The 24,169-nt window shown below is 46.3% G+C and overlaps 4 protein-coding genes across 4 annotated transcripts; 2 read left to right on the top strand and 2 right to left on the bottom strand.

The window, feature by feature from the left end:
- The first annotated feature begins 1,442 nt into the window (after window positions 1-1,442).
- On the top strand, window positions 1,443-6,631 carry LOC112879824 (uridine kinase-like protein 1, chloroplastic). Its single transcript, XM_025944237.1, has 14 exons — window positions 1,443-1,902; window positions 2,024-2,115; window positions 2,497-2,566; window positions 2,673-2,791; window positions 2,995-3,091; window positions 3,202-3,281; window positions 3,395-3,589; window positions 3,683-3,766; window positions 3,858-3,918; window positions 4,484-4,544; window positions 5,072-5,165; window positions 5,263-5,335; window positions 5,786-5,868; window positions 5,950-6,631. Exons 1-14 carry the CDS (start codon window positions 1,662-1,664, stop codon window positions 6,094-6,096), a joined length of 1,497 nt encoding a protein of 498 aa, XP_025800022.1. The 5' UTR covers window positions 1,443-1,661; the 3' UTR covers window positions 6,097-6,631.
- LOC112881155 (probable auxin efflux carrier component 5b) lies at window positions 6,348-10,303 on the bottom strand. Its single transcript, XM_025945847.1, has 4 exons — window positions 10,234-10,303; window positions 8,083-8,683; window positions 6,987-7,127; window positions 6,348-6,414 (listed from the first exon to the last, which is right to left on the bottom strand). The coding sequence occupies exons 1-4, from the start codon at window positions 10,301-10,303 to the stop codon at window positions 6,348-6,350; spliced, it is 879 nt and encodes a 292-aa protein (XP_025801632.1).
- Window positions 10,304-13,520: 3,217 nt separating this feature from the next.
- Window positions 13,521-15,790, top strand: LOC112881154 (E3 ubiquitin-protein ligase BIG BROTHER-like). The gene is made up of 4 exons (XM_025945846.1): window positions 13,521-13,643; window positions 13,873-14,107; window positions 14,203-14,231; window positions 15,686-15,790. Exons 1-4 carry the CDS (start codon window positions 13,521-13,523, stop codon window positions 15,788-15,790), a joined length of 492 nt encoding a protein of 163 aa, XP_025801631.1.
- Window positions 15,791-18,782: 2,992 nt separating this feature from the next.
- LOC112881153 (fe(2+) transport protein 1-like) lies at window positions 18,783-23,329 on the bottom strand. The gene is made up of 3 exons (XM_025945845.1): window positions 22,364-23,329; window positions 22,013-22,028; window positions 18,783-19,139 (listed from the first exon to the last, which is right to left on the bottom strand). The coding sequence occupies exons 1-3, from the start codon at window positions 23,052-23,054 to the stop codon at window positions 18,905-18,907; spliced, it is 942 nt and encodes a 313-aa protein (XP_025801630.1). The 5' UTR covers window positions 23,055-23,329; the 3' UTR covers window positions 18,783-18,904.
- Between the last annotated feature and the right edge of the window lie 840 nt (window positions 23,330-24,169).

Below are 24,169 nucleotides of genomic sequence, written 5' to 3'. Positions count from 1 at the left end.
TGGATTTAACCTCCACGCGCCTAACAAATGGGATTTTATTTTGAATATTTTTTATGCCTCTCATCTGGGTGCAGTTGTAGCATCTGCTCATGACGCGCGCGCACACACCAACCCCACCACATAGGCACGCCACACTCACACCTATGCACACAACCAGACCTACAACTCTACAGCAACGAAGACCGTGTCCTTATTAAGATCACCGGAAATTCAATAGGATACAATCCTGGTATGAAAACCCGGGAAGAGCATGCTGGAATCCGGACAGTGAGCCCACCACCGAGCTACGCGCTCGTTCGCTTACCTGAATATAGAAATGACAAGTCAAAAGAAATAATTTTATATTTACGGTCGGAGAAAGTAGAGAATTAATTAGACAAAGTATAAGACTCGGTGCCTCTGCTTTTAATATATTTTTGTAGATGTTCATTCCTCGTCATTGATTTTTTAAAGATCATTCATCGTCATTGTGCAATCTTCGATGGACTAAAGATGAAAATGTGAATGTGGATATCTGAAATATCCGATATCTATATCCGCTTAAACATCAAAATGGATATCCGTATTCCTATTCAAATTTAATATGGTAGTAAAGTGGATACATTCAAATCCGATTTTTATTGATTTTCTCTATCTGATTCCACGTTCGTATTCGATAATATTCTACATATCCATATCTGTTTTTATTAAAACTATTTTAAAAAGTTATATTCATTTCTCATAACCAATGTTATTAATTTTTATAAGAAGATTAAGTTTACTTTTAAATATTCTTGTTTTATCTATTTGTTGGTGAAATTACTTTAATACTTTTTATTTATATATTAATAAAAATTGTTTATTTATTTACTGAATATATTTTTATTTCTAGTTTTATTTCTATGTATTTATTTATTAAAATATTTGTTGATAAATAAACTATTTTTGACAAGCTATCTTTGTATACTTTAGTTTGTACATGTATAATAATTTTGTATTCTAAAACTACCTATAAAGAAAATAGCTAAACTCTATCTTATATATCGGGTAAATATTGGAATTCGAGGTATCCGTTTTGCATTCGTATTCGAGAATATCTAAATCTTTATACGTGCAAATTAAAATATGGTAAAAAATACTATCCGGATCCGATTCCATATTAATCCGATATGCTTCCATTCTTAGATGGACCATAGTCCTCCCTCACTAGCAAAGTGGATGGGGAATTAAGTCAAATCAATGTTGGTTTGGGATGTTGATCGGGCACCGGCCATCTAATCACTGAACCACTGACTGCCTGGCCATTGATCCAGGCGCAAAGAGAATGCAATGGCGACATATGCCCGTCCTGATCTAGACTGCAACCAAGCCAAGCCAAGTGAACTGCGAAGGAAGGGAGCACCTGCCGTAGCAGACAGGCGAGACCGAACCAGAGCATCTTGCCCTGTGCCGGTGTGCGGTGCGCGTCCTGTTTCTCGTCCACCGAGGAAAACGTGCATCCCCCCGTCCCAAAGTTCTCAACCTCCCTGCACCGTTGCCCTCATCCGGCCGCGGCCCCATCCAAGCGTACCAGAGAAAAAAAGAGCCCCACAGACAGGCCGGAACCCCGAACCCGCGAATCAATCCCGAACGAATCCCGCAATCCCGAACGAATCCCGATCGGCCGGCGGCGCTGGGAGGCGATGCCGGAGAAGGCGGTTGACGACGTCATGGAGGCGGCGGTGGGGGCCCACTTCAGCGGCCTCCGCCTCGAGGCGCTGCGCCTCTCCTCCCCCTCCTCCCCCTCGTCCCCTTCCTCCGCCAGGGCCTCCCCCCCCGCCGCCGCCGCCCACTCCAACGGCGCCGTCTACGCCAACGGCACTGCCGCCGCCGCGGCGGTGGAGCTCGCCTCCCCGCCCGCCGCCAGGCAGCCCTTCGTCATCGGTAGGTCGCTCTACCGGTCCCCACACCCCTTCCCCCGCGCGCGCTCGCACACACTGCGCGAGTGGCCGCTCTGGTGGGTCCGGTCCTGTCTGAGAGTTTTCGTTTGGTTTCTTCTCTCAAGGGGTTTCGGGAGGGACGGCGTCGGGGAAGACGACGGTGTGCGACATGATCATCCAGCAGCTGCACGACCACCGCGTCGTGCTCGTAAACCAGGTGTGTGTGATCACTGCTGCTTCTGCGGCCGGATTTGTTTTGGTTCGAGAGCCTCACCTGCTGCTACTGCTTTGTCTTGTTAAATTTTGCTTTGCTGTTTACTGGTTTTGTATTGTGTGCCCAAGCTATGCAGTTTATCCTATTTGAAAGTCGGGATAGTAGCCTAGTCATTTACTTAGCTAGAGATAGCTGAAGATCTGCGAATCTGTATGCGAAAGCTAGCAAGTTCGTGTACTGTTCCATTTTAACTACCTTATGAAGTCACATTGTTCAGAACAACTAATATGAACTGGGTTTGACGGGTCCTGCAAAAGTGCAAATCAATCTAAGGGTGACTTCGGAAGAACAGCTTGAACTCATTTTGGGCTTGTAATTTTGCAGGATTCCTTCTACCGGGGCCTGACTGCTGAAGAATCTGCACGTGCCCAAGACTACAATTTTGACCACCCTGGTACTTCATTTTCTATTTGGAACACCCTACCTGTGGTAGTGATCGGGAGCACTAATTGACTATTCTTTTGTTGTAATGTGAGATAAACTGTACTCGTTTCTTGCAGATGCATTTGATACAGAACAACTTCTGGAATGCATGGGACAGCTGAAGCGTGCTCAGCCTGTAAATGTTCCTATATATGATTTCAAGAAGCACCGACGGTGCTCCGAAAGTTTTAGGAAGGTAGCAGTCACTTGTAAATCTGCCAGCATGATAAAGTTGCCTTTCCTTTGTGAGTTTGAGTTCATGCTGTTGGCCCTTTGAATAACTCCGGAGAACTTCTGTTTCCTTTTATTTCTAGTGTTGAAAATTAGCAAAATCGTGTAAGCTGATAACTTCACAACCCTTTTCCTAACTAACTGGATGGTCTAATTTCATTTTGCCAGGTCAATGCATCAGATGTCATCATTTTGGAGGGAATTTTAGTCTTTCATGATCAGAGAGTTCGCAATCTGATGGACATGAAAATTTTTGTGGACACAGGTTTCTTGTCTTTATCACTGTTATATGGTGGTTTGTTATAGCATTTATTAGGCTCTTCATGTATTAACTGAAATTTTGTTCATTTCATTGGGTCCATAATGCACCATTAGATGCTGATATTAGGCTTGCTCGAAGAATCAGGCGTGATACAGTTGAAAGAGGTAGAGATATCAGCTCGGTGCTAGACCAGGTGATTTACATGTTGTGTTTTTATTTGTGGTTTATCTTTACGCCTATTACATGTTTCTTTTTTTAATAATGTACAAATGTCTGTATTCTAACATGATCGGCTGGCATCTGTAGTATGGGAGGTTCGTGAAGCCAGCATTCGATGATTTTGTTCTTCCTTCGAAGAAGTACGCTGACGTGATTATTCCACGAGGAGGTGATAACCATGTAGCAGTTGATCTGATTGTTGAACATATCCGTACAAAGCTTGGCCAGCATGACTTGTGCAAAATCTATCCCAATGTTCATGTAGTTCAATCAACTTTTCAGGTAAAGCTAGTAATTCTTACGAATCTTTTAAATTAACACTGTTATTTTGCTGATTTCAGAATTCCATTTGCCTTTTTATAATCAATTTGACAGATCCGAGGAATGCATACTCTTATTCGTGACAGGGACATCACTACACCCGACTTTGTTTTTTATTCAGATCGGTTGATTCGTTTGGTACTACATTTTTTCATAGTCTTTATTTCCCTTCTCCAATTTTATGGCTGAGTTAATTCATTTAACTGATATGTGAAATTTGCCATGTCAGGTAGTAGAGCATGGTCTGGGTCATTTGCCATTTACAGAAAAGCAGGTTATTACTCCAACAGGTATTTGCTTTTAGCACCATATATCTTGCCTCCTCTTAGCTGTTCACCTTATGATTATTTACTATTCGATCTTGTTCCATCCAGAATGTTTGACTCAGGTTTAGGTTCTCCAGGAATATCTTCTGTAACTATGTGCACGTTTGATTCTGTTTGCCATCTTAGTTGCTAAAATACTCTACCATTAGTTTCGAAAGACTTAGCCACCTGAACAAGACAATAAGGGATTAATTACCCCTCCTTGAAATATGTTAAAACCGATTGTATAGGTGTACTAATGTGCCACATTGCTAGCCATCTTTTCACACTTATTTGCTTGATAACATTATTATGCTTTGAAGTGGAAATTTGTTGTTGGCTATAAAAAATTGATTCAGAAAAGATTTGATTTTATATATATATCTAAAATTTCTTTGGGAAACCAAACTAAAGTTTGTTGATGATCCTTCTATTTCAGACAACTTTGTCTTTTCGTCAAAAAATTTGCTAGATGTATATTTACTTTGGGTAATAAAAATACTTATTCTTTTTGGCTGAAGATCCTCTCATGGCATTTTTGTTGGTTCAGGATCTGTTTATATGGGAGTCGACTTCTGCAAGAAGCTCTGTGGAGTATCTATCGTGCGAAGGTAAGCCAAAAAGCTACCGTAACCCCAACAGACAAGCACAAACATTTCCGGAAGCAGGGAGCCTAATGATAGGCAGTTGGACATGTACTCTGAATTATCGTGGCACATAATATATGTTAAACAATCATGCACAACAATGCATTATGTTAGAGCTTTGCATTATGTCTTGGCATGTAGAACCTTTTGCTTTCAATGTTCACCACGCTGTTGCAACATGCTATTACAAACCGGAGTACTTATGTACTGCTTCTGGATACACATACTCTTCTTTTCTGAGTACTCCATTCCTTTTAGGTCTCATAACTTACCAGCATGAATCTTTATGACAGCATGGTGCTCAATGCATTCATGTTTTACTCCTATCCCATCAAACTGTACTGAATTTCATGAAATTATCTGTCACACATATCATTTCCCTAACTTACCCTTTCGATGTATGCATTTTCGTAGTCAATCTTGTGCACATTTTAAATATATTAGTGGAGGTATCAGGTAGTAAGGTTTATTTACACAATATTTAATTGCAGTGGTGAAAGTATGGAGAACGCGTTGCGTGCTTGCTGCAAAGGAATAAAAATTGGGAAAATTCTAATACATCGTGTTGGAGACAACGGACAACAGGTAAGCATTCAGATCTCATGATAAATGATTTCTAAAAAAACTTTGAATCCATCAAATTTTCCCCCATGAATAACTGTGCCACACTGTTTGCATGTAGCTCGTATATCACAAACTTCCAATGGATATTGCTGAACGGCATGTTCTACTTATGGATCCAGTGCTTGGTACAGGTTGGTTTTGCCTGCTATCCTGTTTCTGTTCATTGTTTGTTCGAACTGAAGGAATTTAATTTAGGTTGTGAACTTGTTTTAGTAAAAACGAAGATCCCCTTCAAATTTCGCATTTGCATCTACAAATAATTTTGGACCATGGATCATCCTTATACAATATCATTCAAGGACAATTAATCTTGCAGTCACACAAGCACAATCAGTGAATTGAGAATCTCGTTTATTAGCAATCTGTTAGGAAATCTGATGCATGGTGAATTAACTGGTCATTCGTTGTGACCTAATAGCGTGGTGATACATTTATCCCCTTTGGAGTTCAAAGAATGTCTGTTACTCTTCCTAATAGATGCTTATTGCTTTATAGCCATTTTGTGTTTATCAGGTTATGAACAAATGGCAGAAGTTCATCTCACTTTACCCGGTGTTGACATGTTACACTATTTTGTTTAGGCAACTCAGCAAATCAAGCTATTGACCTTCTTATAAGAAAAGGTGTTCCTGAGGACCGAATCATTTTCCTAAATCTCATCTCGGTATGTCTCTTTGCGCACCGAATGGTTCTATTGCTCGTTGTCTCTTTTTTAGTTGCATGACATCTTCTTTTCTGGGAGCAGGCTCCTGAAGGGATTCAGTGCGTTTGCAAGCGATTTCCATTGGTGAAGATTGTAACATCAGAGATTGATTATGGCCTGAACGAGGAATTCAGGGTCATCCCTGGACTGGGAGAGTATGGCGATCGCTACTTTGGCACAGACAATTGATGGCTCACGCCACAATCGAGTCTCACTTGATCCCTGGAGAGGGATGATACCTTGGACGTAATGCTTACTGTGGAAGGCTGTAGTTGTGTTTAGTAGTTCGCACAACCTCCTGCATAAGTTGGACCCGGGGGGATCCCGAGAGAATTGTTGTGAACTCAATTGGTGTACATTTCTAGCCCTGTACGGGTGCAGTAGAAGCTTTACTCACTACCTGGTGACTGATGTTTTAAATAATCGTTCTTAGAAGCGCCTCAAACTCCAATGTTCGGAAACCTATGGTTCTTGTGGGACTTGTTGGTCCAGAAAGTTAGAAGATACCTGACACAAGTTTCACTTTCACATACTGAACGTGATGCTACAAAGGTGGTGTTTGGTTTGGGTGATTGTAACGTGATTATTACACAGCGTAACAGGTTCCCTTTTTATGCTTACGTTAGACTTGTTGTGTGGACGTAATTTTGCTGAGTGTACTAGTGATGGTGAATACCATCTAGTTTTGATCTGACATCATGAAAGTGTGGCAATGACTTCCTCATGCTTAAGGTTTGTGAGTATAAATTTTGTTCCTGTGCGTTCATGATGTGTGGCAAATATTATTTTTTATCAGAGATGTGTTGCAAATATTGGTTATGTATCTGGCTGCCTGCCTCGGCCTGAGCCTGAGCATGCGCGCCCATTACGACGCCAGCGCACCACAACCCGGTCTGCTCGCGTCTTGACCTCTCAGTTCAGGCTTTTTCACCCAGGCCGGGTTGTGTTGCGCTGACGAGCCACGTCGTGCGACTGCTTGTCTGGTTCCACGGCGACAGCCCCTACGACGACCGGAACCAGACGGCGCGGCGGGTTCGTGTACGTACGTGCCAGGGCCAGCTCCGCAAGGACCTCTATACAGGGTGTGCACGGTGCACGGCTGCACGTCAAACTGCCTCGTCGGGCTCTCGTTACCCATGCTAAACATGGAGAGCCCAACGCCGGTCTTGGACATGACGAGCACGGAGCCCTCGATGATGCTCGGCGTCTCGATGTGCCACCTGCGTCGCGCACAGATCAAGAAACAGCTAACCAAATCATTGCTGCTGCGGCGGCTCAAGTGCTCGTGGAAAGAAAAGACTTGAGGAATGCAAAACTTTTTTTTTCACGAGTGGCAATGACATCACTGCATGCAAATAATTCCACCTGTGCGGTTGACGTTGCATTGTGCTAGCATGCCTCTAGTGGCGTGTAGCAGTAGCAGAGCATTGAAATTTACAGCCCAACAGACAGACAGAGACTCGTGGAACATTAGTTCATGTTTTCATGAAGAGAATGCATGGACGAAAAGAACGGCAGGGGTTACCCTAGCCTGAACTACCATTTTGTGGTATTGTTTCTAATACGCATGGCTGGACTACCATTTTAATTTGTGGCAATATGTTTTGTTATACTTTAATGTTTTCAGTGGACATGCAAATTAAAATAAAGAGGATGCTAAGTCAAATCACTGAGCTTTAGCTCAAAATTAGTTGCTTTTTGGTAGTTGTTCCACTAACAAGAGGGTATTTGTTCTTGTTTCAATTTACTTTTGGTGTGGCATCACCTCGGAGAATAGCATGCCCTATGTTTACAACCCCTGTTTGGAGTGTAGTAGTAGCTGTTGTATGACCTTTATTCGTCCATGCAAATTCAAATTTTACATAAAAATATTACTTTACAAGCCAACTTTTGTTGTTATTACTGTGATATAGTGTGTTGCTGTAGTGAGTAATTGCATAATAATTGTGCTCAAGAAAAGAAATAAGCTACTCACATGGAATAATTATAACTACTACTAATTTTTAGCATGAGTTATCATTGTAAATTAAAAAATGTGCTCACTGAGCTTTGATTTCAATGGAATCACGGTAGAAAATTCTTACCAATCTAGCTCACACGCACGTTGGATAAAAAATGCAAATAGTGCATGATCGAGTAGGCAAAAGCATGGACCACGGTGTTCTGTTCGCGAACCTGTTGGTGACGCACGCCCACGCGACGCCGAGGACGCCCGCGTAGACGTTCGGGTTCCTCGCCACCTTCATCCACACCGCCCTAACCAGTGGCCAGAACGACCGCGCCGCCGTCTCGCCGCTTTCCTCCACGTCACCCTCAGCAGCTCCCTCCGCCGCGGCCGGCTTCCCGGCGCCCCACGCGCGCCTGGCCTCGAACGCCAGCAGCAGGGCCGGGAAGTACACGATGATCTGCACGATGAGGTCGCGCGCCCACTTGCCGTACATGGCGTCCAGAAGCGGCACGCCCACGACGAGCGTGTTGTTGAGCGCGGCACGCGAGAACCCCGTGATGCACCACGAGACGGCCCTGTCCTTGCCCTTGCCGCCCCCGGCGGCGGCGCCGCGGTGCGCGGACGCGGACGCGGCGGCGGCGGCCCAGGTGGCGAGGGAGAGCACGACGGCGAGCTTGGCCAGCGCGTCGGCGGCCAGGACGCGGTAGCTGAGCGCGAAGGGGTCGATGCGCGCGGCGAAGTCGAAGGCGAAAAAGGGCACGGAGAAGTAGGCCACGAGGCGGTTCACGGCGTCGCACTGGTCCAATGGTAACTCCTTCCAATGGCTATCTGTTTTGGTAAAAGGAGTAGCGACATACTCTTTGCAGCTGGGGCTCACCTGTCGGGCTGTCCCTTTGATTCTAGCTGCAGGACTCCTCCCATCTATTGAATCCTTTTTTGCATGCTGAATTCCTCGTTCATCCTTGTCCCTGATTTCTTATTCTGTTCCATACATTTTCTTATATTCATTAGAAGAATAACGTCTCCATCTCTGATCAGGGAAACAAAGCAAGCAAGGAGCATTTTCTTTATATCAAGCACAAGCAAGTAATGAGGAGAGTTATGTTCTTGTTGGGCCTAGTCTGCTTGGTCCATCATCCTGGCCAGTAACCTACTGGCCCAATGCTTTTATGTGGCCTTCAACATTGCATTTTGGGTTCCCATTTGATTTGAGGACGCATGCTCTGAAGTCTGATTGGTTACGTTTGGTGTGCACGTCTCTCACCTTGGCACCCTGCAGCCAGGGCCGGATCTTAAGAAGGGGAGGGAGACGGTGGGGGGCAAGCCCCCCTACCTCATCAAGATCAATGATCAATGATACTTTATTAATTTATTTTTTCCTTTTAAAGAAAGAAAGAAGAAAAGAGGGGAGGAAGAAGTAGAGAGGGAAGACGAGCCTTCTCTTCGTATATTTTTGGATTAGCAACTGCAAGCAGCCATGCCACCCAACGAGGCCATGCCCCGCACACACAACTTGTTCCCCGTGAAGCCAGCAGAGAGAGCGTGCGTTGAGTACCGACAGCAGCTCCACAGTGACCCATATAAAAAATGGAGCAAGATGATGAGCACAGACTACAGTGTACGTGTCGATGAGATGCCGGTGTGCCCCTGGAGCTGGTCCCTGCTGGCAGCTCAACAAAATCGAGCCAACGTTCCAAGTGTAGCTAGCACGACCATGTTGCACAAGCCGAGATGACCAATGTCGAGTGGGTGAACTCTGGCACGCATGCCGCTGCACCTGCACCATCCAAGATAGACAAGACATAAGACGCTCTCTCTCGCTCGCTCGCTTGAGAACAAAGCCACGCTACTCGAGTAGCTAGCTAGCATCTCTTGACGAAACAGGTTGGCCGTTTGCTTCGCCGTTGGGATAGGCTTTGATACGGCGCCGGGGCCACCCTTTTCGCCATGCATGCTGACTGCCCTGCTGCCAGCCTCGTCGTCTCGTCCCCGAGCTCAGCGCAGCAAGTGGCCATCTGGCGAGGGAAAGAAAGAAAAGCTTCCACGGCGCCGGACGGACAAGCACCTTCCAGAAGGCAGCGCAGTGCGCAGAGAAAGACGACACGGCCCCCCGTCTGATCAAATCCCTCCACGCCGACGCCCTAACCCTCCCTCTCTGCCGCTAGCTCCGGCTCGGCGTCGCGTTGATCTGGACCCGGTCCATAGACCGCGACTCCTTACCCCAGCATGCCGACACCGACAGTTCTTCGTTAGCTTAATTCCTGAATGATGACGATGATGAGCTGGATCTGACGCTTTGAGCCGACAAAGATGCAAGCCCCAAACCCTGTCAGGACGCTCGCGAGCCTTGGACACCAATGCCTATAGACCGGGCGTACGTGGCACGGGTGGCGCCGGCCTCGCTGGTAACTGCCCCGGCGGCCTCGCTCGTGATCTTCTCCGCCCCATCCCGTGCACGCTTTTCAGCGCGAAAGCAGGAAAAGCAGCAGCGGCAGGGGACAAAAGCGACGGAGAAACAGTGCTAGATCGCGGGGCCCACCGAGCCTGCCAGCTGTTCCGTCCCCGGGGGCCCGCATGTCATTCCCGCCTCCGCCGGCCTCCTGTTTCCGGCCCGCGTGTTCGTCCCTACGGGTGGGGCCGGGCCTTGCCGTGGGGGGAGAGGAATCCCAAGCGTCACGCCTGCGAGCTGGACCCCGTGGTGGGGTGCGGGTGGGCCCTGGGCCTCCTCACCCGTGCGTGCACCCCAAGCGTACTTCTCGCACTGGAGAGATCGGCACGGAGTCACCGGCGTGCGGGTCCCGATTCCGGTGGACCCACCGACAGAGAGACGGGATCAGAATGCCCCTGTGAAGGGATAGAAGCTCCCCGTTGGTGTCGCAGTAGACCCGGCGCTCGGCTGCCTTTCGCTTTTATCCGAATCTAATGCTTGTCGATTAAACAAGAAATTAATAATAAATAATCTGATAAAAAAACACAACCTCCGTTGCTTTCAGGAGAGATCCTCAAAGCGGAGCACGACACGTGGCGAGACCCCGTGCGATTGGACGTCACGGTCGGGCGGGAGCAAGAGTGGCGCGGCGGGTCATCCCCGATTGGTTGGTCCAGTGCAGCCACGTCGGAGACCAACGTGCCAACTCATTACACTCACCTTCTCGGGCAATCCTAACTGGAGCACGATGCCCTGCTCTATGCTAATGGGCGCACCACTTGTGAAGTTGCAACGCCAGACGAGCAAACCGAGCACGCTCCATTTGCGACTTGCAAGCTAAGATGGGGTACACGAAGCTCCAAGAATCTACACATGCTGTTGCTTGCAAGCAAGCCGCGCAAACACATGCCAGCAATTGCAGCTAAAAAAACGCCCCCGGCTACCTTGCCATTCGCATCAACTACGCGCCGATTGCTTCGTCAGAGCGTGCAGGGTTTTGTGGAAAATCCTCTAGTAGCTTTAGTACAGGACAGCCTACATATTTATATTTAGAAAAATAAAACTATTGGGGACTGAAAAAAAATCAGCTTGCCTGAAACGCAGCACGGCCGCAGCCGCCGCTGGGAAACCACCCTGTCCCACGCCTCTTTACTGGCAGCTCCGCACTTGCTCGCGAAATCTCCGTAGTACCCTTTGGGAATCACGGCCAGTGTACTTACCAAGCATAAACTTTTTTTTGGTACCGCATCACCGTTGTTTTCATGGTGTTATCATGGGTAATAAAGTCCATGATTTGGTGGGGATAGTAATAGCCATGCTCTTTTAGGTGTGAAGTGCAGTGGCAGTGGTTTTCCCTGATTCCTTCTCGTACTTGCCCCGCAGTAAATTATTGAAGCGGCAGTTATGCCGCCAATTAAGGTTGCTCCCGTAATCCAATTCATTTGACTATTTTGGCGTCATCGCATTCGCATGTGGATGAGTTTTCATTGTGTGCATAGGACATTCCGATGGGTAACGGTTCTCTCTTTTTTTTTAATCTTGAAAAAACCTAGATCATGAAACCAGAAAAACGTTGACAATAGAGCCGAGAGAAAATCGTAAACCGAGAGAAAATGCGGCAAATGTATCTTGTATCTTTATATTTTGATGATATACTCCGTATTATTAGCAAAGCAAAACGAAAGAGAGAGAAAAAAACACTTTTCTGTTTTCTCTTAAACCTGTGCCCACCGTGGCACCATCTGCCTGCCAGCCCCACTCCTGGTATCCTATGATATCAGCCAGCCAAAGCTCTGAACTCGCTCTGAACTAGTTCTTCGCCTCGTCCTCCTGCTCCTGCCTTCTCGCCCGCCCCCCAAATTCACCTCGCCACCCTCCTCCACCTCGTCGGCGCGGGCGGGCAGCCAAACTCGGGGGCCACTGCATCGCGCTCCTGCCGCGTGCCGTGCATCCATCCCTCGCCCTCATCTCCCGCGCGCATTCCACGCCTCTCCTGTGCCGCCACCCAGAGCCCCTCCTCGCCGCGCGCCTCCCCCTCCGCCTCTCCGGCTCCCGCATCCTCCTCTCCCTCCGCGGAAGCAAGCCACCTCGACTTCTTCTCTCGCACGCAGTCATTGCCCGACTCCTTGTCCACTCCATTACTGGTTCTGGAGGTGGAGATCTGCCTGCACTTGCATTTTCTTCCTTTGTCCGGTAAGTAAAAGCCTTTGCTTTGCTTTTTGCTATCTTGTTCTTGTCTGAGTCTCTCCCCTTTCTCTGATGTGAGCAACCCGACCTACCTTTCGCGGATGGATACGCCAATCTTCCATTTTGCCGCGATTTTGGTTGCTGCTAATGGAATATCATTGCCAGTCTGTTTTCACAATTTCTTTTGGAGGTTAAACTGAACCCCATTAACTGCGCCCCTCTTGCACCGTTGCACGGTTATTCTTTTCTGGATTGCGCGTTTGATTCGTGGCTTCGTGCAATGTATCCGTTGTCCTCCGCTTTGGTGAATGCCCATTGTAGCAGTGGTTGCGAAAAGGGCCACCTTTGTTAAATCATTTTGCGGTATGAGGACAATTTGGCTGCTGTGTTATCAATGCGAATATCAGCTTGCAAACTGATACGTATATCCTTTACTAAGATTCAGTAAGCAAGATCTGCAGTATTGCTTAACATCTTTGCTGCCCGTCTGGTTCAGTTTAGGGCCTGTTTGGATGAATGAGAAAGTGAGAGAGAAAGTGCAAAACTTTTGCTCTTTTGCACTTTTTTTTTGCACTTTTGGATCCAAACATTCCAAAGTGCAAAAGGGCAAATGCTACCGTAATTTTGCTAATTATGGATTAATTAGGCTTAATAGATTCGTCTCGTCATTTAGTCCTCATCTATGTAATTAGTTTTTTAATTAAACTATATTTAATACTTCTAATTAGCGTCCAAACATCTGATGTGACAGGAGCAAAAATTTTACCATTTGCCCTTTTGCCATTTAGGGGTGGATCCAAACAGGCCCTTAAAGATCAGCGCGCAAATTGTACGGTCCGTACATTTAGGCTTTTATTTTGATCTCCAGCTAACGACCCATTCCTGCTTTGATTTCATCAAAATCAGATGTATATAGAGCAATCCCAACATTTGATACACATCCGATTGTTTCTAATTTCTATTTTTATGAGACAAAGTTTAACTCACCTTTGTTTGGTTGATTTCTGTTAGGTTCATGTTTCATCATTAGGGATGAACAGCAGTCGACAAATGGAACTCCACTACATAAACACTGGATTTCCGTACACTGTTACCGAGAGCTTCATGGATTTCTTTGAAGGTCTCACCTATGCTCATGCTGACTTTGCTCTTACGGATGGCTTTCAGGATCAGGTATGCAAAACATAATTGCCACGTTTCTCAAATCATCTTATACAACAGCCAATCGATTCCATCTGACTGAAACCTTTCCTGCTAAACTTTTGTGTCTGTAACCCTGTGTATTTGCCACACCAATGTAATTACTTTTGGGGCTGTAACTCGCTGCCTTAGCTAGATTCCTTTTTTCCTTATCATTATCTGTTTTAACTTTTAGTTCACTATTCTTTGCTGCCTTTTGCAGGGTCATCCATACTGGGCAATGATGCATACGAATTCGTACAAGTATGGATATTCTGCTCCTGGGAACTATTACAGTTACGCCCATGTCTATGACATAGATGATTACATGCATAGAGCAGATGGTGGGCGCAGAATATGGGATAACACTACACCTGTAAACAATGTGGACTCTGCCAATGTTGTACTGCAGGGTGGTGAAGCTTCCCATACAACTGCAAATTCTACTACCGAGGAATGTAAGTTCGTAAACAGAAGTCCTGAAAGTCACACCATTTTGGTAACTTCGCTAAATTCTGTTTAAGTTGCTAATGATATACAATGGTACTTTCAGTTTATCACAATCACTTCCTTGCAATTAATGTACACTGGGTCTACATAGTGAAATGCTATTTTGGAGTTTATAAAAAAAAGTTATTTTGGGGATCTCATATCAGATGGTGGATGCAGAAATTAGGATAACACTACACATTCTCTCACCTGGAATGTACTCTTATTGATCTGCTTGTGTCAGCCTAAAATCAGTGACTTTGTACTGTTGAGCTGAATATATTATAGTCGTCACATTTCTGTTGCAACTTGAAATACGTAAGCAGTTAGAGTTGTTCATGAGTGCTAATGTTTGAAATCAAGGTAGTTTTACATATAAATTGCATTATGAGCAAATAATACTCGCAATAAAGCTTGATTTTTAAGAGGACCAGTAAACAAATAAGAATGGTTATATAACCATGAAACTTTAATATCTCTGTCTATATGAAGGCATTTCTTCATTCGCTCCCAGTATGTTATATGGCAAAAAAAGTTTGTAGTGTCTGACCATCAGTTATTGTTCTCATCTATTTAGGTTTTTGTTATAAGACAAGTATTGAATTGAGCTTCTTAATGCTTGTATTGTTCCTTTGTCCTCCATTCCTTATTTCATTATAGATTTTTGGTTGTAAAACAGTCAAACTTGGATGTTATACTGATGGGAGACTAGAGGTCCCAATTGCTACAACCATATTTGTAGATGTCGAAATCATCCAGTAACTTGATGCCCCCTCCCCCCCTCCCCCAACCCACCCACCCACAGAAAGTTTCAAGCATACATAAAAGCAACACCTCTTACTGAATTTTATTGTTACATTAACATTCACTAATAAGTCATAAGGTTTTAAAATCTTTTTTTCCTTCAAATCAGACAGTCACTTTGCAACTTCTCCAAATCATTTTTCACTTTTGCACATCTTTTAACAATTTAACTCAAAATCACTCCATCTTGACCTGCCACTCTGTTGTTCTTTTTTACAGGCATCCAACAGGCACATCAAAGTCCGGGTAGTCCTCAGGTAAATGAATATTTGAAGTATAGTTATCTTCTACCAAAAAAGTCTTTTTCATGCAAGTGCATGCGGTATTGTTTTCCCTTACTGTACGAATTCCTCTTCTCCTTTTTGTTGTTGTTTCACCGCATTTTGTCTGTCTCTGATTCAAAGTCAATTTATGTTCATTGTCCAGTGTGCCTAAAAAAGCCTTTTATATATTTCGGGTACAAATGCCACAAAGTTGTCTCCAATAGCTAATAGCTTGACATATGTGACTCTATAACATGCCTAATATTTGTTGCTTCTATTATTCTACTTCCACTTTGTATATTACAATTATGCATTCAACTCCACATATCGTTTGACATTCAGTTATTGTTTATCCATAAGCACTGAAACATGCATGCTGTAGTTTCTTTTTCCGTATGTGAGATGGCATTTATGTTTTCTGCTGTGGATGGCAATGGTTTCCAGTTGCTTGACTGAAAAAAATCATTGTTATATCTTTAGGTTGTTTGGCAAGATAACATTGACCCTGACAATATGACATATGAGGTTAGTGACTTCCCTGCACCAATCTTTTGTCCATGTTCTCATGCTGGTTATCTCAGGTAAAGCAATGCTTCAAATATGTACTGCCGTACTTATTGCCTCTGCTTTAGATCTGTAATCTTAGCTACATAGGCTAGAGACTGCATAAATCGTTTGCATTATTTAATTGGTCAAGGAATAGTACTCATTTGGGTGCTAACATGACCAAGTTATCATCCATTTGAAATGGAGCTATGGCTCCTTACTGCACTGCCAACTATTTTTTTTAATTGTGTACCGTGGTTGCCTTTGACAAATTTTTTTAAACCGTTTCAAATCACATCATATATGCCCCTTGAAGTTTTTACTTGACCTAGAGTAGGAGTTGATCGTGCAAATAAATAATTTCCTTTGTCTATTCATTATATGGGCCCTTCTCCTTTGTAACTCAAATAAGAGTGGAAGGGAGCTATACGCACGGCTGCCAACCGGTAGTTATGTACTCCCTTCATCCCAAAAAACAAGTCATTCTAGGATTCAAAATTTGTCCCAAAAAACAAGTCATCTTACCCTATTTAGAAAGTGCATGTGCATGCAAGAATCAATTAGTGCCAAATATGGGTAATAAATAGGGGCAAACATGGTCATTTTACCATTTTGCTAATTTGTTCTAAAATTCCTAGGATGACTTGTTTTTTGGGACGGAGAGAGTATCTGTTATTTATATGTGAAAAATAACTAGCAAAAGGTGACAAGCTTGGAGTGGCCGGAATCAACCTAGAAAGCGAATCAAGTTCATTCATCACTGTACAAAGAGAGAAGCTTTAATTTGAGGTGCAATTCTCATCTAAATCCACTTTTACCCCTCTTGCATAGATCCACTTGCCAGGGCTTAGGCTATCGATCGAAGTTATATATGACGTAAAAACATGTAAATTGTGGAAACTATTTTCACCTTGGCATATTTGATTGATTGATACCCCTAGTCGCTCAGTACGGCGCTCTTCCCATCGATAGGTGTTGTTTGCCTTGTTGATTTTGGTAGACTTTCCATTGCCGAGATCGCTAGAATGGTCCCTTCTTGTTCCTGGCTTCTGGCTTCCTCAGTTCTTTGATGCCGAGATCACGGTTTCCTCGCTAGGTTGGTGTCTTCTTATTCCCGGCTTCCTTGGTTCCTTGATGCTAAGATCACGCTTTCCTCGCTAGGTCGGTGCCTTCTTGTTCCTAGCTTTCTCGGTTCCTTGATGCCGAGATCACGCTTTCCTCGCTAGGTCGGTGCCTTCTTATTCCTGGCTTCCTCGGTTCCTTGACGCGGAGATCACGCTTTCCTCACTAGGTTGGTGCCTTCTTGTTCCTGGCTTCCTCAGTTCCTTGACACCGAGATCACACTATCCTTGCAAGGTTGGTGCCTTCTTGGTCCCGGCTATCTCAGTTCCTTGACGCCGAGATCATGCTTTCCTCGCTAGGTCGGTGCTTTCTTGCTCCTAGCTTCCTCAGTTCCTTGATGTCAAGACCACGCTTTCCTCGCTAGATCGGTGCCTTCTTGCTCCTGCTTCCTTAGTTGCTTGATGTCGAGGTCACGCTTTTCTCGCTAGCTCGGTGTCTTCTTGTTCCTGGCTTCCTCAGTTCCTTGATGCCGAGATCACGCTCAGGGTGCGGTAGCTTGGGCGCAGCGAGGATGGCAGCGGAGGACGAAGCTTAGGGTACACGCCGTGGGGCGAGGTGGGGCTGTGTGCGTGCGTGGAGTTCAGGGTGTGGGATGCAGGCTGCGAGTCATGGGGTGGGGCGCGGGGGCGGACACGCCGACGGGAGATTGATCTGAGATGTTGGATTTGCACGGATGGTCAAGATTGGCTCGGCGCGTGACGGGTCTAGGGACCCGGGGTCTCCAGCGGGCTCACTTCTCGTTGACCAGCGCAAGGCCGCGCCTGGTACAAACGCCATCTGCATGAGGCAACAACTTCATCTGGGCCGCCTCAGCCCACAACCCCGACTGACCGGCACGCCCGGTCGGGAGGCCAGGCCCTACGCACTAGTGGGCCCCTAGGGCAGGTGCGGAGGATAAGGGGGTCAACTTGTCGTACACGGCCAACCACCCCTTCCACGGGGGGTCACAGTCCCCTCTGCTGTGGCAGTAGAGGAGCACTATTCCACCTACCTGTCCTCGCGAAGGGACGGGGCGCAACATCATCATGACACGACGGACACGCCTCCATCACGATGGAGTGATAGGGCGTGACGCCAGGGACGGGGCATGACTGACGTACCGTACTTATCGGCACACTCGCCCCCGATCGACAAAGCACGACGCACAAGGACGAGACGAGGCAGCCACTCCACGACGCAAAATTTGGACGGTGGTCAACGAAGGACTCCGACTGACAGAGTTGGCAGACCCGACTAATAGAGATAACGGCCCCGACCGGCGGGGCTACGAACTTTCTCCACTAACCTTTTTCTACCCGTAGTTCCCCTGTAAAGCTGACCCCCTGGGCTATAAAAGGGAGGGTCAGCCGCCTAGGCAAAAGACTGATCTAAAAGGGACCATAGACTCAAATCTCACAACTTCCGCTCGAAAGCCTGTAATTTCCCAACTCTTATAAGCACCTGGGCTCAAGCAATACATCCGACTGACACCGACGTAGGGCACGATTGCCTGACCGGACGTAGGGCACGATTGCCTGAACCAGTATAAATCTTAAGTCATTGTATGCTAGATCACATCCAATCACGACGCGCGATACACACTTCGAGTAGGTTTAGCTGCCGGCCATTTCCGGAGCCGATAGCGCGAGATGAAAATTAACTGGGTCAAAGGTCGCACCAAGTTTTTATCCCCACTTCGTTCCTTTTAGTTGCAGAGACTCAGCTATCTCATCTATACTTGATGATCGAAATAACCGCTGCTTTGGTTTCATTTGTATTACAGGAAAGTGGCCGTAGTGGTCGATGATCGCAAAACACCATTGTTTTTAATGGTTCTTCTGTGCATTGAAGTTGATGCTTGTTTGACAAAATTATCTAAGAAATTTGATTCTTGCTATGACACTATTAAGTAAAAAGTTGATATTCATGAATCTCAATTTGCCTCAAAATATAGAGTTGATAAGATAAACACAATGTTGCCAAAGTTTAATTTATTGTGCTAAAAATCTTTTACGCTCGTAGCGGCCCATATAAAGATCGAGCGAGACTCGGTCACGCCCACTTGGCCATGACGGACATGCCGCCGGCGCCGAGGAGGACGGCGGCGAAGGAGACGAGCTGGAGCCTGACGCTGTCCTGCAGCTTGGGCCCCATGAAGTCAGCGGCGAGGAGGTCCACCAGCGCCATGTAGTGGAGCAGCCTCGCGGAGGCGGCGTTCAGCAGGCCGATCCCGACCAGGCGCCAAGTAGTTACAACAACCAAGTCCTGGCCGATCGCAACTGATGTCCTTTTTGCGCCAAGAGATTTAAATCAAATCTATCTACAAGTAGTTACAACAACCAAGTCCTGGCCGATCGCAACTGATGTCCTTTTTGCGGTCGTGGTCGGGGTCGGCCTGCTGAACGCCGCCTCCGCGGGGCTGCTCCACTACATGGCGCTGGTGGAGCTCCTCGCCGCTGACTTCATGGGGCCCAAGCTGCAGGACAGCGTCAGGCTCCAGCTCGTCTCCTTCGCCGCCATCCTCCTCGGCGCCGGCGGCATGTCCGTCATGGCCAAGTGGGCGTGACCGAGTCTCGCTCGATCTTTATATGGGCCGCTACGAGCGTAAAAGATTTTTAGCACAATAAATTAAACTTTGGCAACATTGTGTTTATCTTATCAACTCTATATTTTGAGGCAAATTGAGATTCATGAATATCAACTTTTTACTTAATAGTGTCATAGCAAGAATCAAATTTCTTAGATAATTTTGTCAAACAAGCATCAACTTCAATGCACAGAAGAACCATTAAAAACAATGGTGTTTTGCGATCATCGACCACTACGGCCACTTTCCTGTAATACAAATGAAACCAAAGTAGCGGTTATTTTGATCATCAAGTATAGATGAGATAGCTGAGTCTCTGCAACTAAAAGGAACGAAGTGGGGATAAAAACTTGGTGCGACCTTTGACCCAGTTAATTTTCATCTCGCGCTATCGGCTCCGGAAATGGCCGGCAGCTAAACCTACTCGAAGTGTGTATCGCGCGTCGTGATTGGATGTGATCTAGCACACAATGACTTAAGATTTATACTGGTTCAGGCAATCGTGCCCTACGTCCGGTCAGACGGTCGTGCCCTACGTCGGTGTCAGTCAGATGTATTGCTTGAGCCCAGGTGCTTGTAAGAGTTGGGAAATTACAGGCTTTCGAGCGGAAATTGTGAGATTTGAGTCTATGGTCCCTTTTAGATCAGTCTTTTGCCTATACCCTTCCTTTTATAGCCCAGGGGTCAGCTTTATAGGAGAACTACGGGTAGAAAAAGGTTAGTGGAGAAAGTTCCTAGCCCCGCCGGTCGGGGTCGTTATCTCTATTAGTCGGGTCTGCCAACTCTGTCAGTCGGAGTCCTTCGTTGACCATAGAATTAGCTGAGATGAGACCACATCCAAACCCTGGGCGGCAGATTTGGTAGGATGGCTAGCTATGGGAGAAGAATCAAATGTTCAGTGCATCAGATTTCAAAATAATCCCCATCCTCCTGCCTGATTACTAGGAGAGGAGCCATCAATGTTGCGTCATTGCTCCTGCTATTTTCTCCCGAACAGATAAGCGTTGTTCCTGTGGCTGATCGGCCACCACACCCACAACAACACGTAGGTTGGCGTCAAAAACAACACGTAGGATTTGATTTGCAGCTTTGATCTAGCTAGTGTCCGGATCGATCTGGAACATTTCATTTCATTTGCTGATGGACAATTGAGCATATATCTTTCTTCTCTTTCACCGGCCCGTTTGCATTTTAGGAGCATATATATGACTCCGTCCCATCCTCATCTAGTCTACCACACACCGGGCATTTCGTCTCTCAAAACGCCTTTTTGGGTAGGCTGTTTATGGGTGTGTTTGGTTTAGCTGTGGATTTCTCAAAATCTGATTTTTGGAATTAGCTGTGGGAAAGCTGCTATGAGCTGACAGCTATGGAATTAGTTTGTGATCTTAGCATCAAGGAAATGAGGAAAGCGTGAGCTAGCAAGGAAAGCGTGATCTCTCTCAGCATCAAGGGAACTGAGGAAACCACAGGCAAGAAGGCACCGACCTAGCGAGGAAAGCGTGATCTCGGTATCAAGAAACTAAGGAAGCCAGGACTAAGAAGCACCAACCTAGTGAGGAAAGCGTGCTCTCGATACCAAGGAACTAAGGAAGTCAGGAACAAGAAGGCACCAAGGGAAAGCGTGATCTCGGCAATGAGAAGTCTAGCGAAATCAACCAGACAAAGAAGGCACCGAGGGAAAGCGTGATCTCGGCAATGAGAAGTCTAGTGAAATCAACCAGACAAGCAGCACCTATCGATGGGAACAGAGAGCGCCGCACTGAGCGATCGGGTGTATCAACCAATCAAATATGCCAAGGTGAAAAAGTTTCCGCGATTTACATGGTTTTACCTCTCATATAACTTCGATCGATACCCTAAGCCCTGACAAGTGGATCTATGTAAGAGGGGTAAAAGTGGATCTAGATGAGAATTGTACCTCAAATTAAAGCTTCTCTCTTTATACAGTGATGAATGAACGAAGGAGAGGGAATTGGCACCGGTGGAGGAGAAAAAAGAGGCGCGTACAATAGGATTTGGCGCGGAAGAGAGAATTGGCTGCGGCGGAGAAGAAAGATTACGCACGGTGAAGAAAAAATCGGTCCGTTGGTTTTCGACGTGGGCTGCGGCAGTTAATAATAGTAGGAATTGAGGAGTCTCGCCAAAAAAGAATTGCAGAAACGAGGAGAGGATGGTCAACGTGATTAATGAATTGATAATAAGGCCCTGTTTAGTTCGCACCCCGTAAACGCAAAAACATAAAAACGCAAAATTTTGCGAAGGAATCTTGCTAATTTGAAGTACAAAATGAAGTCTATTTACAAAATTTTTTGCATGGATGGGCTGTAAATCACGAGACGAATTTAATGAGCCTACTTGATCCATGATTTGCAACAGTGATGCTACAGTAACCATCCGCTAATTATTAATTAATCATGGACTAATTAGCATCATTAGATTCGTCTCGCGATTTACAACCCATCTGTGCAAAAAGTTCTATAAATAGACTTCATTTAGTATTTCAAATTGGCAAGATTCCGTCGAAATTTTTTTTGCGTTTACACCCCGTGGAACTAAACAGGGCCTAATACTTGTGGCCCTTGGTCACTGTGCCATAAGAAAATACATCGATCATAACTGAATGGACATTAGTTGCGATCGGCCAGGACTTGGTTGTTGTAACTACTTGTAGATAGATTTGATTTAAATCTCTTTGTTTAGATGTCCACGGCAGATCCTCATGCTATATAGATGTAACTCCTGCGCCATCAAACACGAAGCTGTCGCACCTAAGAAACCAGGGCGACGTTCCATCCATCTTCCTTTGCTCCTCTGATTTCTACAAGTTGAGCTGAGAGCAAAGATGTCGTCGCGAACCCAGCTGCATGCCCACTATGTCCCTCTCGCCGTCCTCGTCCTCCTCGCCGCCGCTGCTCCCTTACTTGCCGGGGCGCAGCCGGCGTCGCCGGACGCGGCGACCGCCGCCTGCGTCAACCCCTCCGTGGACGGCGCGTGCCACAACGTCCCCAAGGCGCTGCGCCTGAAGCTGATCGCCATCCCGATGATCCTGGTGGCCAGCGTGATCGGTGTGTGCCTGCCGCTCTTCTCCCGCTCCGTCCCCGCGCTCTGGCCCGACCACAACCTCTTCGTCATCGTCAAGGCCTTCGCGTCGGGGGTCATCTTCGCCACGGGGTACATGCACGTGCTCCCGGACTCCTTCAACAACCTCACCTCACCTCGCCGCTTCTTTGGCAGGCACGGCGAGGTGAGGTTGTTGAAGGAGTCCGGGAGCACGTTCATGTACCCCGTGGCGAGGATGACCCCCGACGCGAAGGCCTTGACGATGACGAAGAGGTTGTGGTCGGGCCGGAGCGCGGGGACGGAGCGGGAGAAGAGCGGCAGGCACACGCCGATCACGCTGGCCACCAGGATCGTCGGGATGGCGATCAGCTTCAGGCGCAGCGCCTTGGGGACGTTGTGGCACGCGCCGTCCACGGAGGGGTTGGCGCAGGCGTTGGCCGCCGGGTCTGGCGATGACGGCGGCGCCCCGGCAAGTAAGGGAGCAGCGGCGGCGAGGAGGACGAGGACGGCGAGAGGGACATGGTGGGCATGCAGCTGGGTTCGCGACGACATCTTTGCTCTTAGCTCAACTTGTAGAAATCAGAGGAGCAAAGGAAGATGGATGGAACGTCGCCCTGGTTTCTTAGGTGCGACGGCTTCGTGTTTGATGGCGCAGGAGTTACATCTATATAGCATGAGGAGGATCTGCCGTGGACATCTAAACAAAGAGATTTAAATCAAATCTATCTACAAGTAGTTACAACAACCAAGTCCTGGCCGATCGCAACTAATGTCCATTCAGTTATGATCGATGTATTTTCTTATGGCACAGTGACCAAGGGCGACAAGTATTAGGCCCTGTTTAGTTCCACGGGGTGTAAACGCAAAAAAATTTTCGACGGAATCTTGCCAATTTGAAATACTAAATGAAGTCTATTTATAGAACTTTTTGCACAGATGGGTTGTAAATCGCGAGACGAATCTAATGATGCTAATTAGTCTATGATTAATTAATAATTAGCGGATGGTTACTGTAGCATCACTGTTACAAATCATGGATCAAGTAGGCTCATTAAATTCGTCTCGTGATTAACAGCCCATCCATGCAAAAAGTTTTGTAAATAGACTTCATTTAGTACTTCAAATTAGCAAGATTCCTTCGCAAAATTTTGCGTTTTTATGTTTTTGCGTTTACGGGGTGCGAACTAAACAGGGCCTTATTATCAATTCATTAATCACGTTGACCATCCTCTCCTCGTTTCAGCAATTCTTTTTTGGCGAGACTCCTCAATTCCTACTATTATTAACTGCCGCAGCCCACGTCGAAAACCAACGGACCGATTTTTTCTCCACCGCGCGTAATCTTTCTTCTCCGCCGCAGCCAATTCTCTCTTCCGCGCCAAATCCTTTTGTACGCGCCTCTTTTTTCTCCTCCACCGGTGCCAATTCCCTCTCCTTCATTCATTCATCACTGTATAAAGAGAGAAGCTTTAATTTGAGGTACAATTCTCATCTAGATCCACTTTTACCCCTCTTACATAGATCCACTTGTCAGGGCTTAGGGTATCGATCGAAGTTATATGAGAGGTAAAACCATGTAAATCGCGGAAACTTTTTCACCTTGGCATATTTGATTGGTTGATACCCCCGATCGCTCAGTGCGGCGCTCTCTGTTCCCATCGATAGGT

Source organism: Panicum hallii, chromosome 2, assembly GCF_002211085.1.
Source record: "Panicum hallii strain FIL2 chromosome 2, PHallii_v3.1, whole genome shotgun sequence".
Classification (NCBI taxonomy): Eukaryota; Viridiplantae; Streptophyta; class Magnoliopsida; order Poales; family Poaceae; genus Panicum; species Panicum hallii.
This window is presented reverse-complemented; position numbering and strand designations above follow the sequence as displayed.

Excerpts from the sequence above, each read along its gene's own strand:
- LOC112879824 (XM_025944237.1), top strand. The coding sequence starts at position 1,662 with ATGCCGGAGAAGGCGGTTGACGACGTCATGGAGGCGGCGGTGGGGGCC. Across the intron at positions 2,567-2,672 it reads CTACAATTTTGACCACCCTG|ATGCATTTGATACAGAACAA; the intron begins GTACTTCATTTT and ends CGTTTCTTGCAG. Across the intron at positions 3,092-3,201 it reads GAAAATTTTTGTGGACACAG|ATGCTGATATTAGGCTTGCT; the intron begins GTTTCTTGTCTT and ends ATGCACCATTAG.
- LOC112881155 (XM_025945847.1), bottom strand. The coding sequence starts at position 10,303 with ATGGGGCGGAGAAGATCACGAGCGAGGCCGCCGGGGCAGTTACCAGCG. Across the intron at positions 8,684-10,233 it reads GCCGGCGCCACCCGTGCCAC|ATAGCCATTGGAAGGAGTTA; the intron begins GTACGCCCGGTC and ends TTACCAAAACAG. Across the intron at positions 7,128-8,082 it reads TGGGCGTGCGTCACCAACAG|GTGGCACATCGAGACGCCGA; the intron begins GTTCGCGAACAG and ends TGCGCGACGCAG.
- LOC112881154 (XM_025945846.1), top strand. The coding sequence starts at position 13,521 with ATGGAACTCCACTACATAAACACTGGATTTCCGTACACTGTTACCGAG. Across the intron at positions 14,108-14,202 it reads AAATTCTACTACCGAGGAAT|TTTATCACAATCACTTCCTT; the intron begins GTAAGTTCGTAA and ends TGGTACTTTCAG. Across the intron at positions 14,232-15,685 it reads ATCACTTCCTTGCAATTAAT|GTTGTTTGGCAAGATAACAT; the intron begins GTACACTGGGTC and ends TTATATCTTTAG.
- LOC112881153 (XM_025945845.1), bottom strand. The coding sequence starts at position 23,054 with ATGTCGTCGCGAACCCAGCTGCATGCCCACCATGTCCCTCTCGCCGTC.